This window comes from Phoxinus phoxinus (genome assembly GCF_949152265.1).
Source record: "Phoxinus phoxinus genome assembly, chromosome: 13".
NCBI lineage: Eukaryota > Metazoa > Chordata > Actinopteri > Cypriniformes > Leuciscidae > Phoxinus > Phoxinus phoxinus.
Window position 1 is genome coordinate 7,893,653 of NC_136888.1, and position 19,326 is coordinate 7,912,978.

At 48.7% G+C, this 19,326-nt stretch overlaps 1 protein-coding gene across 1 annotated transcript in view; it reads left to right on the top strand.

Annotated features, from left to right (window-relative positions):
* Positions 1-325: 325 nt before the first annotated feature.
* LOC307009508 (Y+L amino acid transporter 2-like) overlaps positions 326-19,326 on the top strand; it is a gene marked incomplete at its 5' end in the record, with an annotated part of 46,616 nt that continues 27,615 nt past the window's right edge. The window contains 2 exons of the mRNA XM_079633300.1: positions 326-352; positions 1,417-1,541. Coding sequence (XP_079489426.1) covers positions 326-352; positions 1,417-1,541 — 152 coding nt within the window. The remainder of the gene's footprint in view (positions 353-1,416; positions 1,542-19,326) is intronic.

Below are 19,326 nucleotides of genomic sequence, written 5' to 3' on the forward strand. Positions count from 1 at the left end.
CCCACCTGCTCCTCATTCCAGTGAGCCCAATTCATGTCGCTCATTTCTCTCACAGTGCTCACTGACTTTCTCACTGCAACCTTCCTGCTTTTTGACAGAGAGGTTTAGAGCGGCTTTACCCATCATGCATCTTGCAGGGCTCGCAAGGAGGTGGGGAGCTTTTTGACAGAGGTTTAGAGTGGCTTTCGTCATCATGCATCTTGCAGGGCTCGCAAGGAAGTGGGGAACAGCCATGTGCAGGATTCCTGCAGATCGCATGAGAATTTCTCACAGGTGTTTCGTAAAGACTTTGATCGTTCAGCATTGGGTACAGTGGCGGCACGGCATGGTCGCTGTTGCAGCAGGAAGCCAGGTGCGTGGCGGAATATTCGATCGAGTTCCGTACACTCGCTGCATCCTGGGGTTAGAAACCCAAAGCTCAAACAACCTGCTTGTTATTTGAGCTCAGGAACCTAAGACGACGAGTCTGTAGCAGCACTGTCTCACTTGCTGGACTCGGGACCCATCTTTCTGTGGTCATCCTGTGCTAATTTCCTCTCTGTGGTCTCCTCTGTATGTATGCGGAGTGCACTGGAACCACCATACTGAGAATCATTTATGTTTGCATTTATTTTGTGTTTACTAATAAACTTTTCACGTTTGTCACCGTTATTGAGTCCTGACACAAACAAGAAGAAAATCAGTGCAAACACAACTGGGCTCCAGGACCTTTTGAGCTTGTACCCATAAATGTATCAATACATCTTAAATATATGCCTCTATTATTTTAAAATGATGATTGGTTTGAAAAAGTATGTATTTTTCTAAAAAATGTCACCCTTCACCCTGGTTTTATATGGTTTCTAGCCAGACCAAGCATAGAATTTATGGTCCCACTTTTGCTGATGATCCAGTTTTATCTGTTAAAAGAAAGTATTTATTTTGTATTCATCATATATAAATACATCAAATATGTGTACTGTATATTTACATTAATTTGGGTTATTGCATCTGAAGAGCCTTGTGCACCACCACAAATGCTAAAAATTAAAGGGATAGTTCATACAAATTTTTTAATTCTGTCATAATTTACTTACCCTGAAGTTGTTCCATATCTGTATGAATTTATTCATTCTGCTGAACACAAAAGACGACATTTTGAAGAATGTCAGTAACCAAACAGTTGACTTCCATAGTATGGCGAAAAAAATACTATGGAAGTCAGTGGGGCCCATCAATGTGGGGCCCAATGGGGGTTGGTTACTGAAATTCTTCAAAATATCTTCTTTTGTGTTCAGCAGAAGAAAGAAATTGACAGTTTTGGAAGAACTTGAGGGTGAGTAAATAATGCCAGAATTTAAATCTTTGAGGGAACTATCCCTTTAAACTAACCACTGTTCTTGAACAGTATTATCAAAATTGCTCCCTGTCTTTCAGCCTGACATCCTGGCCATGGCTCACATGCACAGGCGTACTCCCTCTCCAGCTCTCATTTTCAACACAATCATTTCTCTTATTGTTCTCATTCCGGGAGACTTCCAGGACATAGTCAACTTCTTCAGGTATAGTGCCTGATTTTGCATTACACAATATTACCCATGGATACAGATGATTTAACATAGAAATAGGAGTTGGTATGAATGAATTCCTAAACCTCCTTGTCCTCCCCCCAGTTGCCCTGTATCTGCGGCCTGATGGGAGGACAACAATCTCTTTGTGCATCAAAGTTTAATTTATTAACCACTGTACCCAGAAATCTACAGTATATTCATCAACAAGCTCAGTGTCTTTTCCATGAACGACAGTAAGGGAGATAGGAATGGACTTTCTAAGATAGGAATAGACTTTCTAGTCATAACTCATATAGTCTATAATCATAACTTTGGTCTTTGCTATGTTTAGATTTAGACTACAGTTTGCACAACAAAAAAAAATTATATACTCCACCACATGCGAGATGTCTCCTCATTTGCTAGGAGGGTCACAATAACTGTATCACTTGCAAACTGCATAAGAGTAGTTACGGCATCTTCAAAACCCCTTCCCCTATATGCAAACTTAAATGGGTATAACATATATTCTACATGCTTCAATATCTCTATATCTCAATTTTCTCAAATGTTTTAATTACCAGAGAAGTGAGGACTACTGTTCTAAAATAATTTAAAACCTTTTGGGTCATTCATTTCGCCATAGAGACAACTGTAGCATGTTCCCAATTTTGTGGGACAATTTGCATTTTAAGCACTTTATTACTGCACTCAGGTGAAGTAATAAAGTCCGTGATAGTTGCTCTTGGGGTAGGGAAAAAATCCAAAGACACAAAGAACAGGTCCCAGGCACTCAAATTTCAAATGAGGAGTAGGATTAAGTTAAAGAGCCTTTATTGAATATGGCTTAGGTCATTAGGTCAAATTTCTCTCTGGCGCGTTCACTACTGCGAAGATCACGAGTCAGCATCGTCAACTTCATCTTTGCAGACGACACCGACAGAAAACACTTGATTATTAATAAACAATTGAAATGTCCTTGCAGGTGTGCTTTCTGTCTGTCCGTGAACTTTTTTTCTGGAGCACGTCTCTAAACTTAAACAAAACTCAGCGAATACTATTCACCCAGGCATGAGCAATATATCTTTATAATCATTTAAGTGTGTACTTTTAAATTATCTAATTCAAAACTAAAACAAATATTCTCTGTTTATGTAATCTATATAAAAAGAGTGAGTTCTCATTTCAGCTAATTATAGCTCATTATCTTTTAATGTGACCACGCCCACAGAGTTACATTTTACAAAATTACATTTCCGGACATGACCATTGACTCCAATGTTAAATGGGTCCATGGCCAATTCTATTATAGTCAAAAACTCGAGAGAGGAACCATTGTCAAAAAAATGTTGTCCACCACTCTTGTTCATCCAAAACAAACTACAATATAGACTCAAGGTGTTAAATACCGGAATTATCCTTTAACTTTTAAATATGTATGATAAAATGTATACTTTAAAAAAAGAAAGATTACACTTGAAATATTGTTAAATTGTAATTGTTGTTGATTTACATGTGAACACTTTTTAATAAAATAGCAAAATATATATTTACAAGGTAGATCTTTATAGGTCAATATAAGCCTTCTCATTAAATTATTTATTATTGTTTTTTATTAGTGACACATTTGGGCAGAGGATATATTCCAAAACTTTCTGAAAATACAGTATGAGAATTAACTGCACAATTACTAGAAATGTTTACCTTGGATATTATACAATTTGCATGTATAAAAAAAATTGTGAAAAAATAAAAGTTTCCAAATCTAACTTTGAACCAATTCTGTAGAATGGCCCATATAGCCTATTTGAACATGATTTGTTTCCAGGTATGACTATGTACTAAAAATGTGCTTTTGACTTAAATTTATATTTGGATTATATATATTTATTTATTTATTTTGTCCTCACATTCTTTCTTGTGTGACACACCTGAATGAAAGGCTCATTATGCAAGCTCATTATGCGGGTCATTGGCTTCTCAGGTGTGAACCACTTACTATTCATCCACGCCCCTGTGCATATTGCCTTTCCAAACAAAAAGTGTTTTACAAAATTTAAATCAATGTATTGTTTTATGTCAATGATTAGGCAGGATGATTTTCAGATCATTTTGAAGGAAAAACTCTAGGCGACAACATCCATTACTCAAAAGTATTGTGAACACATATTTACTGTGTGTTTTGTGGCGTTATTTCAGACACTTTAATTTTTTTGTTTTTTGAATAACCATGCATAAACATTATTCTCTCAAAAATACAAAGATGTACATGCATGTTGCTCACATATTATGTCCATACACATATTATGCCCTGCTTGTAATAAATAGAGTGTAATTACACCTTTGCCATTAATATGTTTAAAAGCAACTGAAAAAAGCACAAATGTCAGGGCATGTCAGACCATCTCAAGGACCCCAAAAACACCTTAGACCCCAGAGGGTTAACCTTGCGGCTCATATCCAATGCCCTGTTTTACATCAGGTATTGATGAATGGAGGTTTGGTTACAGCCTGAATCCACGAAAGCCTGATATGTACCCCCATTAACCCTCTGGGGTCTGAGGGGTTTTCTGGGTCCTGGAGGTGTTCTGACATGCTCTGACATTTGCGCTTATTTCTGTTACTTGTGACATTTTCATTGTCTTAGTACACTGTATTCAGAACACACTCTGCTACAATATCAGGAGCATGTATGTAAAAGTTTGTAGTTTTGAGATAATTATGTTTTGAGATAATGATGTCATAATACCCATACTAATTATTTCATCACAAGACTTTTGAAAATTGTATCATGTGGCCTAGAATATTTGCTTCAAAACTATGTGAAAATCATCCTGCATACTTATTCATATAAAACAATATATTGATTTAAAATTTGTAAGACATGTTTTGTGTAAGAAAGCTGTATGCGAGGAGGCGTGAACAACCCATGCATATTAAGTGTTTCACACCTGAGAAAGACAAAGACCCTCCCATAATGGCCCTATTAGGAGCTCTCAGGCCATATCATTATGAGGAACCTTGCACAAAGAATGACTGCATTTAAAAAAGAGTGGCTTTTTGATTTTTGGGATTTATTTACAACACAACATAATCCAAAGAAACACAAAAAGCACATTATTGAACACACTGATCACACCTTTGTGCCATTCCTGAAACATAGTACAAGTTGCAATATGGCAAAAAAGAGCAAACAAGCGTTGTGTTGTTCCCTGCCCACGTTATTTTACGAGCGGGGACACACACATCAGCTTGTTTGGGAGTGGAGCATGTTAACAGTCAGTTCTCGAGGGGACTGCTTGTGAGCATTGCTAGAAGCTGTCCGTGAGGACGCTCTGCTCCCGCCGGCCGTTCTTCGAGGATGACGGTTCGGTTCGCGTTCCCCGAGGCGCAGGTCCCGCTGTTGCCGAGGCGCGGCGGGGACTCGTTTCGTGGGGTTCGTAAACGGATCTGACAGCGGGGTTGAGACGGGCGCGCCCTATCTCGGCTCTCATCTGCCAGATCCAGTGGCTTTTCTCGGGAGAAGCACGCGCTGCGTTTCTCCTCCCCGCGATGAGGCACCGCACTTATGCTGCGATTTTCCAGTTCCGAGGTATCGTTTATGTTTTGTTAAGAAAGAGAGAACAAAACAATAAAGAATATATATATATATATATATATATATATATATATATATATATATATATATATATAATAAGGCAGATCTTTATGAGTTTCTATAATAAATAATTAAGTTAGCTCATAACTCTGTTGAATAAAGAGGAGCTTATAAAGGGAGGTTTTATCTAGTGCTGTTGCTAAGTTAAATATTTACTGGCCAGCCAACATTATGAGAGTGAGAATATAATGATTCTGAGAGTGAGAATATAATGAATATAAACTCTATATCTCAGCCTCCTCGTCGGGGATTGCCGATATTTCTCAGTGGGTCCTGCACACTATAGAAGGGTTTCAGAATTCAGTTCGGTTCTCGTCTGCCCAGATTTCTAGGGGTCCTCCCCACAGTGGTGGACCCCGAGCAGGCTCTGGTTATGGAGCAGGAAGTGCTGACACTTCTGCAAAAGGAGCTATAGAAGGGGTTCCTCCTCCCAGCAGACAGTCAGGGTTTTTCAGCCGTTACTTCATTGTTCCGAAAGAGGATGAAGGGTTGCGTCCTATTCTAGATCTGCGTCAATTAAACAGCAGGTTTCAGAATCTCAAGTTCAAAGCATGCTTACGCTAATATGATTGTGCACAGATTCAGTCCAAGGACCGGTTTGTCACAATAGACTTGAAGGACGCTTACTTATCTATCCATCCTCATCACAGGAGGTTCCTGAGGTTTGCTTTCAGGGGCGAAGCATACCAGTATCGGGTTCTTCCATTTGGCCTATGTTTATCACCCCGCATCTTTACAATATGCGTGGATGCAGCTCTGGCTCCTCTAAGACTCCAGGGCATTCACGTATTATATTATATCGACGACTGGTTGATCCTAGCTCAATCTGAGCATATGGCAGTTCGGCATCAAGATGTCGTCCTGTTTTATTTAAAGATGTTGGGGTTGCGACTCAACACCAAGAAGAGTGTGCTCCTCCCAGCTCAGAGGACCACTTTTCTAGGTGTGCTATAACGATTCGCCGTAAATGGGGAAAAACTAGGCCAGTCACTCACTGTGAAGCAGTTTCAGACTGTTGGGTCTCATGGCAGCTGCGTCCAACGTAATTACTTTTGGCCTTCTGTACATGAGACCCCTGCAGTGGTGGCTCAGGACCAAGGGGTTTTCTCCGAGGGGAAATCCGTTTTCACATGATCAAGGTCACGCGGCTATGCCTACGTGCCTCGGTCATGTGAAAGAACATTGGTTCCTCGCCCAGGCCCAGTGTTGGGGGCTTCTTGTCGATGCATAATGCTATCGACAGATGCTTCCCTCACAAGTGGGGGGTGATCATGAGTGGTCACTCTGCGAAGGGTCTTTGGCAGGACTATCTTCCTTTTTGCACATAATTGGCTAGAAGTGATGGCGGTATTCCGATTATCTCAATACTTCCTGTCAGACCCGAGAGGTCACCATGTGCCCGTCCTTTCGGACAACACACTGATGGTCTCGTATATCAGAGCAGATATCCTGTTGAGGCAGGGGCTGAGGCCCGGGGAATGGACACTTCACCCCGAGGTGGTGGAGCTCCTTTGGGAGAACTTCGGTAAACTCAGTCTACCTTTTTGCATCGTTTATATTACGCATTGCCCTTTGTGGTTCTCCCTGATGCATCCAGCTCCGCTTGGACTGGATACGATGTACTAGGTGTGGTTGAGGTTACACCTGTACGCATTTCCCGATATCTTTGCTCCCGGGAGTTCCGGAGAGGGTTTGCCGGGTAGGGGCTCATCTATTATTAGTAGCCCTATTCCGGCCGGCCCGAGAGTGTTTCTCAGACCTACTGTCCCTTCTAGATGGCTCTCCCATGGAGATTCCGTTCAGGAGGGACTTAGTGTCCCAATCAGGGACACAATATTTCACCCTCTTCCGGAGTTATGGATACTGTGGGCTCGGCCTCTGAGGGGGCCCAGCTCATAGATTCAGGTCTCTCGACCAAGGTCGTGGAGACCATACTCCAGTCTAGAGCTCCCTCCACGAGAATACTGAATATGCATTGAAATAGATACTGTTCTCTGCCTGGTGCGGAGAACACCTTCTGAATCTTGTTATCTGCCCTGATGGTACAATACTTGATTTCTGCAATTAATGTTTCTTTGCTGGGTTATCTCTGAGGAGAGATCCTTAATTTCGTTTTCTCCGTGGTACATGAGGCTGAGGCCTGCACATACTTGGATTTGCACCTGGTAGGGTGATAGTCTTTCTTCACCCCAGGCCGGGTTGTATTCCTAGGTCCCTTCTAAAATTGCGGCCTTCTGTCCTCCACCTAATACCCCAGATCTGGAAAAACTTAATCTGTTATGCCCTGTCCGGGCTTTGGATGCTTATGTCCACAGAGCTGCCCTGTGGCGTATATAAGAGCAATTATTTGTTTGCTTTGGGTTAACTAGTTAGGTTGCCCTGCATCTAAACAGATAATGAGCAAGTGAGTAGTTGATGCTATCTCACTTGCTTATGAAGCGGCCGGACAGCCTTCACCTTGGCTGTCCGGGCCCATTCTACGAGGAGTATGGCTGCCTCTATGGCTCTAATTTCGGGAGTTTCCCTTCACGACATTTGTGATGCGGCAGGCTGGTCCTCGCCGCATACATTTGTCAAATTTTATGACTTAGACCTCTCCACTCCTGGGGCTAGGTTGCTTGCTTCTAGTGTGCGCAAGGTCTTCACACAGAACGGGCACTTGTCATTATGGCGTAGTGGGTATGGGGTTCCCATTGCGTAAACGCAGCGGGAGTTCCCTTGATAGGGAACGTCTCTGGTTACGTATGTAACCTTAGTTCCCTGAGAGGGAACGAAACGCTGCGTTCGCCTGCCATACTTCCTGCACTTTTGAGAGGTAGGTTAAATAATAAAATAACTGTTTTTTGGATGGCTGATGACTCAGTATGTTCCAGTACTCACCATGATGAGTCTAGTTATTCAAAGCCAGTCCAGAGGAATGCCGTAAAATCGGCCACAGGGTAAGTGTTCCAGACAAGTGCATTTATAAAAACAATTCTTAAAAATTTTTTAGTTTATGAATAGTTCTCTAAAAGACAGCAGTGCATAGGCTAATTATTGACAGCTTTCCAAATCATAAGTCTGCTACGCTATTACATATTTATAATTAGTGTACATTATCTAGCAGTAATGTTAATCTAGTGCTAGTAATTTTTCCTGCATTAGTTATTAAGTTTTGCATGAATTGTGAATTTTTTTCATTATTTCTCTGGGAAGTATTGAAAAATAGTAGTTATTGATTAGTTATTAGTGAACTACCACTTAAATCTGTAAAAAATTAGTTCTCTGGGAAGTATTAAAAAAATGGTAGTTATTGATTAGTTAATAGTGAACTACCACTTAAATCTGTGTGCTATTAATTACTAATTCGTTAATCAGAGTTACTTGTTAGTTAACTGTAGTTACTAGATTGTTAACATTGTGTTACTCATTTGTTCCTGTGTAGTTATTCATTAACGAAGGATCCGTATTTTAAAGTGTTACCAAAAAAAATATATGTAATGAACACCTTGTTGTGCCTTGTAGGCATATACGTGCAGTACTGCATACAATAATAATAACAAGCCTATAGCAGCTAGGCAGCCTATAAATCGTTAAACACTTCAGTAACACTACACTAGAGTAAAAATATAATTGATTATCATATGTTACTTTAAATGTTTACAATTTTTATGACGTTATGAATTGAGATTGGAGTAAAAACATGCGTTTTGCTTTTCAAGCAGACATCGCGACTGACTCAAACTCACTGTGCGTGCAGAGAACATTTACTGAAGCGATGGAGACGCTGAATGTGAAGTTTATGCAACAATAAAACTAACTAATATAATTCAGAATTATTTCTTATCTTAAAATCTTTGTCTTCAAATCGCATTCTTCTTCGGATGTAAATCCAATAATCTCGCGCGCGTCTTCCAAACTCGACAAACAGTAGAGGACTGATGGAGTTAGGTGCTTTGTTTTTGAGGTAATGAGCGCGATTTGCATGTCTATATCTTTTGCGCGTGTGGGTGTGGTCACATTAAAACTAATAAGCAAGGGTTTGAGAAACTGGATATCTTGTTGGTTTTATACAAGTGACTTAAACAGAGAATATTTGTTCTCTTACGTAGAGTTCTCTCCTACTGCGTCGAAGCGACGCTACGGGAAAGATATTCTTTTTCGAGATTGAAGCCAAAAATTAATCCTTAATTTTGTAAATATGTAAAACGCTTTTCTGTAGCATACAACCTAAGGCGGAGCGAATCGCGCGCCCATTGGCTGCTTAGCCAGAAAAGCACAGCCTATGCGAGGCCAGTGACGCCAACCAATGAGGACGCTCCGCGCCCTCTGCGTCAACTCCCGCCGAAACGGGCGTGGTCTAGGCCTCTAAATATGAGCATAGCTGTCTCCACTCTGATTTTCTATTCTTCACGAAGCTACACGCATCGTAGGACCGGATTCGAGCCACCACAGCCGCCTGATACAAGCACCTCAGCAGGACGAGCCCTTATCTGAAGCCGCTGGTCTTCGCCGCCTTCAGCCGCCGTTCCCTGCTGCGCTTCTCCGGCGTGGAATATCCTTTCTTTATCCTTGTGTGTGTTTTGTGTGTGTGTTCGCCGCCGCGTCACACATTTTTTCTCACAAAAGAGCAACGAGTGTCTTTTTAAAGATGCCTCGTGATTCCTGCGGCTCCTGCCGAGCCACGCTCATCGACGGGGACCACCACATGCTGTGTGTTTCCTGCTTGGGCGAGGAACATGCAGCTATCGCTCTCGGTGATGGCGGCTGCCATCACTGTGACATGATGCCAATCGCGACTCTGCGGACTCGCCTGGCATCTTTCACGGAAGCTGCTCCTCCACCCCCTGTAGCGCCGCGCCGTAAAAAGCGCCGCGCTCAGCGGGTCCCGGAACCCCCCTCCACGAGGAGCTCGCCGCCGCTGCCGCCGCCGCTAGCTCCTCTCTCCGCTTCGTTGGAGTCGCTCTCCGACGGACAAAGGCCGCAGCCCGCCGCCTTGTCTGTCATGGACGACGACCAGCTAGCCGCATCTGAGGGGGATGACGACTGCTGTTCGCTTCTCGCTTCGGAAAGCGAGGGATGGGCGAGCTCCGTGGATCTCCCCTCCCCCGCTGTCCCGGAACGTCGAGGAGGGAAGAAAAGCATCGAAGCAGAGCTAATGCGTCTGCTCGCGCAGGCCGTGTCGAGCCTCGGCCTCGATTGGTCGACGCCCGAGGAGCCTGCCTTCAACCGGCTGGATGGATGCTTCCTTTCTGGAGACCGCGCTTCGCCCCCCTCCAGGCACGCCCCGTTTCTTCCTGAGCTTCATGAAGAGGTGGCGAAATCATGGAAGGCGCCTTTTTCAGCCAGAGTACGTACTTCTGCCTCGCCAGCATTCTCCGTTGTGGACGGTGCTCGAGACAGAGGCTACCATGCTCTCCCTCCGGTCGAGGAGGCCGTAGCGACTCACTTTTGCCGGCCCTCTGCTGGACGACGGGCTAAGGGAGTCCTACCATCCAAAGCCTGCCGCACGTCGTCAGCTTTGAACGGCCGCGTGTATTCCGCCGCCGGACAAGCTGCATCGGCGCTGCACACCATGGCGGTGCTTCAAATCCACCAGGCTAACCTCCTCCGCAAGCTAGACGAGGAAGGCCCGGGCGCGATCAACGTGCCGGACTTGCGTAGCGCCACAGACCTCGCTCTTCGTGCTACTAAGTCCGCCGCACACGCCATTGGTAGGATTATGGCCTCAGCAACTGTTTCTGAGAGACATTTGTGGTTGACGCTATCTGAAATGGCGGAGTCAGAGCGCTCTGCGTTCCTCGACGCACCCGTTTCAGCGACTGGCCTCTTCGGATCGTCCGTCAAAGACTTCGCGGACCGATTCGCCGAGGTGCAGAAAACATCGCAGGCAATGAAACATTTCCTACCAAAGCGCTCCAGTTCCGCAACAGGCCGCCCTAAACAGCCGTCTGTTCGAACTCAGCAGCGCCCCGCGCCAGCCGCGCCAACCCAGCAGCAACAGGCCCGAGAGAGACCACGGTCTCGCTCCGCTGGAAGCCGCCCGCCGCCACGAGGTCCTCGGCCTAAGATCACACTCAAGCCCGAGGCCTCGGCGCCATCCTAGCCTTGCTAGGAAAAAGACGGTGTTCGAGTCCCGCTGCAGCCGGACTTCCACCCAAGATTCCCGCTTGTACAGCCCTAAGTTCCGTGTTTGTACCAGCGTATTTAGCAGCCAACAAACCGGCCGTAAAGCCCGTTTGCCTGCACACAAACGCCGTTTTCACGGCGACCCAGATAAATCTAAAAAAGAGTTTAATTTCTGGTGTTCCGGCCACGGCCGATGGTGTAATGTGTGTAAATGCAATGCCCACCCAGTGCCCATTCATTCACACAAGCACAGCCCCGTACAACACAGGGTTTGCACACATAAAATCGGCTCATGCCGATTGTGCTTTACATGTAGTGAGCGTGCCCACTGTCCAGTGCCCACAACCACTACACACTGCACGCTCCGCGGTTTCTGTAAAAACGAAACCAACGAACGATCAGTCAGTTCACAAACACAGTATTCCCGGTGTTATAAATGTGCCCGCCACCCCGCGCCCACATTTACTCACAAATATAACGAGCCCTACGGGACTCGTCCCGCGCGCTCTCTCTCAACTCAGAGAGCAGAGCGCGCGCGGGATGCATACTGTGTTAAACATGCCCCCCGCCTCAGACGCCACGGCGTCCATGTTACAGCACACGGTTGCTCTCGTGTCGCCGCCATTTCGCGACCAGGGCCCAGATTACATTCAACCCCTAGGCACGCGTGCAGATGCATGGGAAAGACTTCCCGGGGTCTCAGAATGGGTGCTAGAGACTATAAAAAGAGGCTATTCGCTACAGTTTTATCGACGCCCTCCCCGTTACACGGCGAGAGTCGAAACCACGGTAAAAACAGAAGTAGCACATCTACTTCGAGCCGAAATAGCGAAGCTATTGAGCAAAGGGGCCATAGAGCCTTTATCTCAAGCTCAGAGCGAAGGGGGTCTGTACAGCAGATATTTCCTGGTACCGAAAAAAGACGGGGGTCTCAGACCCATTTTAGATCTGAGGCATCTGAACAAAGCGCTAACAAAGCGAAAGTTCAGAATGCTCACGACCAGAAAAATCCTCGCGCAGATTCGCTGGTTTATGGCAATAGATCTGAAAGACGCGTATTTTCACATACAAATTGCGTCACGTCACAGGCGATTTTTGAGATTCGCCTTCGAGGGCCGGGCATATCAGTACACAGTCCTGCCATTCGGCCTGTTCCTAGCACCTCGTACATTTACAGTGTGCATGGACGCGGCGCTGGCACCCCTGAGACTCCGAGGCATCCGAATTCTGAATTATTTGGACGATTGGCTGATTCTAGCTCAATCGCCTTCAGAACTCATTCGCCACAAGACCCTAATACTCGATCACCTCGAGCACTTAGGTCTGAGAGTCAATTGGGAGAAAAGTTCACTGTTTCCCAGTCAAGGGATCTCCTTTTTGGGACTGGAACTGAACTCGCTGTCTATGACAGCGCGGCTGTCATCACGGCGCAGGCAAAACACCCTGCTGATGGCGAAATCCTTCCGCAGCGGTCATGTAATGCCGCTAAAGAAGTTTAAAAAAATGCTGGGCCTCATGGCTTCAGCCTCGGCAGCTCTGCAGTTGGGCCTGCTGCGCATGCGTCCACTGCAGTTCTGGCTGAGAGCGCGCGTACCGCGCCGAGCATGGGTTTACGGTCGTTATCGCCTCAAGGTCGATCAGGAATGCATTTCAGCCCTGACACCATGGAGAGCGTCAGACTGGTACCGCTCAGGTGTAAGCCTGGGGACTTCCTCGAGCCTGAAGGTGGTGTCCACGGACGCGTCCACCTCAGGCTGGGGAGCACTGCTCGAAGGCAGACCGTTCTTTGGCCAGTGGGCGGAACGAGTCGAACTACCGCACATAAACTGCCTAGAAATGATGGCAGTGGACTTAGCGCTGAGGCGTTTTCGTCCTCGGATAAAGGGACACCACGTCCTGGTCCGTTCGGACAACACGTCGGTAGTGGCCTATATAAACCGCCAGGGTGGCGTGGGATCCAGAAACCTCTTCAGGTTGACGGAACGCATACTGGTGTGGGCCCAGCACAACCTGCGCTCGCTGAGAGCAATACATGTGCCAGGTCACCTGAACGTAGGACCAGACAGACTCTCACGGGACAACGTCCCGACGGGAGAGTGGTCTCTACACACACAGACAGTGAGTCTGTTGTGGGAAAGGTTCGGCAGAGCGGAAATAGACCTGTTTGCAAACCAGGAAAACGCTCACTGCCCGGAATTCTTTTCAAAGAGCGTGAACGCGCTGGCCAGTGTCTGGCCTCGCCGTCCGCTCTATGCTTTTCCCCCTGTCTCACTCCTGCCTCAAGTGCTGGAGCGGATCAGGAAAAGCGGATGCTCAGTGCTTCTTGTCGCACCATACTGGACGAATCAACCTTGGTTCCCAGTTTTGATGCAGCTGAAGAGTACTGCCCCGTGGCCGATCCCAGTGAGAAGGGACCTCCTCTCGCAGGCCATGGGCTCGATTTTGCATCCTCGCCCGGATCTATGGTCCCTACATGTGTGGGCCATAAATGGGTACCCGCTTACCTCCCTAGAGGAGTGTTAGACACGATCGAGCAGGCTAGAGCCCCGTCTACTAGACGGCTCTACGCGTCCAAATGGTCGGTGTTTTCTGGTTGGTGTTCAGACCAAGGTCTGTCACCACTCCAGTGCGGGGAAACGGAGATCTTCTCCTTCCTGCAGGAGCTATTGGATAAGGGAAGAACCCCATCCACGCTCAAAGTCTATGTGGCAGCCATATCAGCGTTCGTTAATCCAACGCTTGGCCATTCACTGGGCAGAAACGACCTGGTGGTCCGTTTCCATAGAGGAGCCAGGAGGTTGAATCCTCCGAGGCCTCCTTCAGTCCCCGTTTGGGACCTTTCTACGGTGTTGAACGCTATGAAAGGGGCCCCTTTCGAGCCTATTCACTCAGTTGACATGAAGCACCTGTCTCTTAAGACCGTGTTTCTTTTGGCTCTCGCTTCAGTGAAGCGTGTTGGGGATTTGCAAGCGCTCTCAGTTAAAGCTTCTTGCATGGAGTTCGGGCCCAACGACTCTGTAGTTGTACTGAAACCGAAGCATGGGTACGTACCTAAGTCCCTCAACACTCCGTTCAGGGCTCAGGTCATCTCCCTGTCGGCTCAGCCGGCCTCTGAGGACGGAAATAGCTCCCTTTGCCCGGTTAGGGCATTAAGAGCTTATGTGTCCCGCTCCGCCGTTTTTCGGCAGTCGGAGCAGCTCTTTGTTTCGTTTAGTGGGCGCTCTAAAGGGCGAGCTGCGACGAAACAGAGTCTATCTCGATGGGTAGTGGACGCCATTGCGCTAGCCTACGCATCTAGAGGTTTGGAATGCCCCCTGGGCATTAGAGCACATTCTACGAGAGGCGTGGCCTCTTCGTGGGCTTGGTATAGCGGAATCTCACTACAAGATATCTGTATGGCGGCAGGCTGGGCCTCCCCGTCTACATTTATAAGGTTCTATAACCTAGAGGTTCCTGCGCTGCAGGCTAAACTGCTCTCGGTCTAGAAAGACTATATATAGTGTTCCTGCCCCGCGCTGCGGCCCAGGTCACTCTTATGTTTAAGCATCACTCACTGACAATGTGTCCCATGAGCATGCTATTACCCCTCACATATATATCTAATATTCATATATATGTTTTTTATGCCCTTATGAGGCATTATTATTATAAAGGGATGATGCTATTTAGCCGCTCTCCCTATACATTCTTGGTGTAGGCGCTTGTATACCAGCGCGCGCGCCCTCGGGTGTCTGTGTCGGTCCAAGAGCACGCACGGCGTGTTACAAGGGTTCCCGTAGCGTCGCTTCGACGCAGTAGGAGAGAACTCTACGTAAGAGAACGTACTCGGTTACTAACGTAACCTCGGTTCTCTCTAGGAGAGGGAACGAGTACTGCGTCTCAGGCCTAGCGTGCCCACGCTGTGTCGCTTCAAGTGACGAAAATCAGAGTGGAGACAGCTATGCTCATATTTATAGGCCTAGACCACGCCCGTTTCGGCGGGAGGTGACGCAGAGGGCGCGGAGCGTCCTCATTGGTTGGCGTCACTGGCCTTGCATAGGCTGGGCTTTTCTGGCTAAGCAGCCAATGGGCGCGCGATTCGCTCCGCCTTAGGTTGTATGCTACAGAAAAGCGTTTTACATATTTGCAAAATTAAGGATTAATTTTTGGCTTCAATCTCGAAAAAGAATATCTTTCCCGTAGCGTCGCTTCGACGCAGTACTCGTTCCCTCTCCTAGAGAGAACGTCTCGGTTACGGATGTAACCCTCGTTCCCTGAGTAGGGAACGGAGACGTTACGTCGAATGACGACGAATGGGGTTCGCTTAGAAGCCTATCCTCTTCGAATATTAATAAAACGAGCCAATGGCAAGCAAATGCCATGGGTCTGCTGAATTTGCATAGCGTAACTCCGCCCCACTGTGTGGGTATATAAGGAAGTGAGCCGGCAACATGCAGATATGTTTCTTCGCTGAAGGAGCCAAGCTGAACTCAGGCTGTTCCAGCGGTACAGCGGAAGTGGCAGGAAGACGTAACGTCTCCGTTCCCTACTCAGGGAACGAGGGTTACATCCGTAACCGAGACGTTCCCTTTCGTTGTCACTTCGAGTTACGTCGAATGACGACGAATGGGGTTACCAGTCCAATCACGCCACCTCGGCTGTCTTCCAGTGCCCTGCGTAAGACTGAGCTCCCTGTCGTGCTAGCACGGACGAAGGACTCCACTTAACACAGGAATACCAAGGTACACTGGGAGCATATCTCAGTGGAATATGCAATCAGTGCCCGCCCGAAGGGGGGACTTAAGAATAACATATGACCCGGAGGGGGGTGCATACGGAAACACTGGGGTGTCCAGCCCGTAGGGTGGAGTATTTCAACCCCAGGGGTGGCAGACTGGCTTGCCAAGGGAAAGACACATGCTCGAGAGAGGCTTACAGTGGAATACACACGTGGGGGTCGCCCAGCGGGGGAACCATGCACATGGAGGCACCTAGCCAACGCGAAAGCTGCCGGAGGCATAACTCTGGCGTTGACGTCAACAGCGCTGGAGGAACTCAGGGCTTATCAGGCTCACCTGAGGAATATCGCACGTATCCAGTCCGTGGAGTGGAATGGCGAGCAAGCGAAGACACCTGAGCGGGTCCTAGCACCGGCTGGTTGAAGCGAGTACACAGGAGGACACTGGCTCCACTCGGAGATTATAGAATCTGGCGAATGTGTTGGGTGTCGCCCAGCCTGCAGCTCTGCAGATGTCTGTTAGCGAGGCGCCATGCGCTAGAGCCCAAGAGGAGGCCACACTCCGGGTGGAGTGGGCCGTCACACCAAGGGGGCACGGTCGACCTTGCTGCTGGTAAGCCAAGCAATGGCGTCCACTATCCAGTGAGACAACCTTTGCTTGGAGAGAGCCTTTCCCTTCAGCTTCCCACCATAACAGACAAAGAGCTGGTCTGAGGTCCTGAAACACTGCGTTCTGTCTACGTAAGCACGGAGGGCGCGTACTGAACAGAGCAATGCCAAGGCTGGGTCTGCCTCCTCCAGGGGCAGCGCTTGCAGGTTCACCACCTGGTCCCGGAAGGGAGTGGTGGGAACCTTGGGCACATATCCAGGCCGGGGTCTCAGGATCACGTGAGAAAAGGCCGGCCCGAATTCCAGGCACGCTTCGTCTACAGAAAATGCGTGCAGGTCCCCTACCCTCTTGATGGAGGCCAAAGCAACCAGGAGCGCTGTCTTAATTGACAGGAACTTAAGCTCCACTGATTGCAAAGGCTCAAAGGGAGCACTCTGCAGGGCATTTAGTACCACCGAGAGGTCCCAAGAGGGAACGAGAGGAGGGCGAGGAGGCTGTAGTCTCCTCGCTCCTCTCAGGAACCTGATGACCAGGTCGTGCTTTCCCACGGACTTACCATCAACTGCATCGTGATGTGCGGCGATAGCGGCAACATATACTTTCAGGGTGGAGGGAGACAGCCTTCGCTCCAACCCAGCAGGAAGGAAAGCACGACACTGATCGGGCATGATCTGGGGTCTTCTGAGTGAGAAGAGCACCAAAGACGAAGAGGTTCCACTTCAACGCGTAGGCATGTCTTGTCTTAGTGGACGACGCTCTAGCGGAAGTGATGGTAGCCACCACCGCTGGTGGTAGGGTACTCAAACCTGCCTCGTCCCGTCCAGGAGCCACACGTGGAGGTTCCAAAGATCGAGACGAGGGTGCCAAGGGGTGCCCCGTCCCTGAGAAAGGAGGTCCTTCCTCAGAGGAATTGGCCAGGGAGGTGCTGTCGCGAGGAGTACAAGTTCGGAGAACCAGGTTCGGGTGGGCCAGTGCGGCGCAACCAATATGACCTGCTCCTCGTCCTCCCTGATCTTGCACAGGTCTGTGCAAGAAGGCTCACTGGGGGAACGCATACTTGCGGAGGCCCCGGGGCCAGCTGTGCACCAGAGCGTCCGTGCCGAGCGTGCCCTCGGTCAGGGAGTAAAACTGGGCGCAGTGGGACGAGTCGTGGGAGGCAAACAGGTCTACCTGTGCGTCCCCGAACTGATCCCAATCAGCTGGACCGCCTGGGGATGGAGTCTCCATTCTCTCGGAAGAGGCTGAAGCCGTGAGAGCTCGTCGGCTGCACAGTTCAGGTCTCCCGGAATATAATGGCTCGAAGCGACCTCAGATGCTTCTGACTCCATATGAGGAGGTGGCGGGCGAGTTGCGACATACGGCGGGAGCGTAGACCACCTTGTCGGTTGATGTACGCTACTGTCGCGGTATTGTCTGATGGGACTAGTACGTGCTGGTTCTTGAGCAGCGCCCGGAAGCGGTGCAGAGCGAGACGTACTGCCAGCAACTCGAGGCAATTGACATGCCATAGGCGGTGGGGACCTGTCCAGGAGCCCACGGCAGCATGTCCATTGCACATGGCGGCCCAGCCCGTGGAGGAGGCATCCGTTGAGACAACAACATGCCTGGAAACTCGTTCTAAGGGCACTCCGGCCCGAGAAAGCTGAGATTCGTCCACGGGGAGAAGGTCTGATGGCAGGTCGGAGTAACTGGTACTCGGAACGTGCCCTGACGCCATGCCCACCTCGGGACTCAATCGCAAAGCCAGTGCTGAAGCGGTCTCATATGAAGCAATCCGAGCGGCGTTGCCGCGGCTGCAGATGCCATATGCCCCAGGAGCCTCTGAAAAAGTTTCAGTGGAACCGCACTCTTGCCCTCAAATTGTCTCAGGCAAGTCGGCAGTGACTGCGCGCGCTCGCTCGTAAGCTGCGCGCACATGGCGACCGAGTCGAATTTCCTACCGAGAAAAGAGATCCTCTGCACGGGGCAAAGTTTGCTCTTCTCCCAGTTGACCCGAAGGCCCAGACGGGCTAGGTGCCGGAGCACTAGGTCCCTGTGTTTGCAACCCTGGTCCGAGAGTGAGCTAGGATTAGCCAGTCATCGGGATAATTCAGGATGCGAACCCCGTGCTGCCGTAGCGGCACAAGGGCTGCCTCGACGACCTTCGTGAAGACGCGAGGAGACAGGGCCAACCCGAATGGGAGAACAGCGTACTGGAATGCCTGCCCCTCGAAAGCAACCCGCAAGAACGGTCTGTGTCGAGAAAAAATGGAGACATGAAGTAGGCGTCCTTCAGGTCGATCGCTGCAAACCAATCCTGTGGCTGCACACATTCGAAAATGCGCTAGGCCATGAGCCTCTTGAACGGAAGCCTGTGAAGGGAACGGTTCAAGACGCGCAGATCCAGGATTGGCCGTAACCCACCGGATTTCCTGGGGACAATGAAGTAGGGGCTGTAGAAGCCGGACCTCATTGCGGCTGGAGGGACAGTCTCGATCGCACCCTTTGCCAGCAGGGTGGCGACCTCCGCTCTCATGACAGGGGCATAGCCACCGACCATAGTGAAGCGGACTCCCCGGAAGCGGGGAGGAGACCGTGCGAACTGAATCGCATAGCCGAGCCTGATGGTTCGCGCAAGCCAGCGGGACAGGGGGGAAGCTCTAACCAGGCTCCCACGGACTGTGCCAGCGGGGTCATGCGAACGACAGACGTCCCCCCGGGGGTG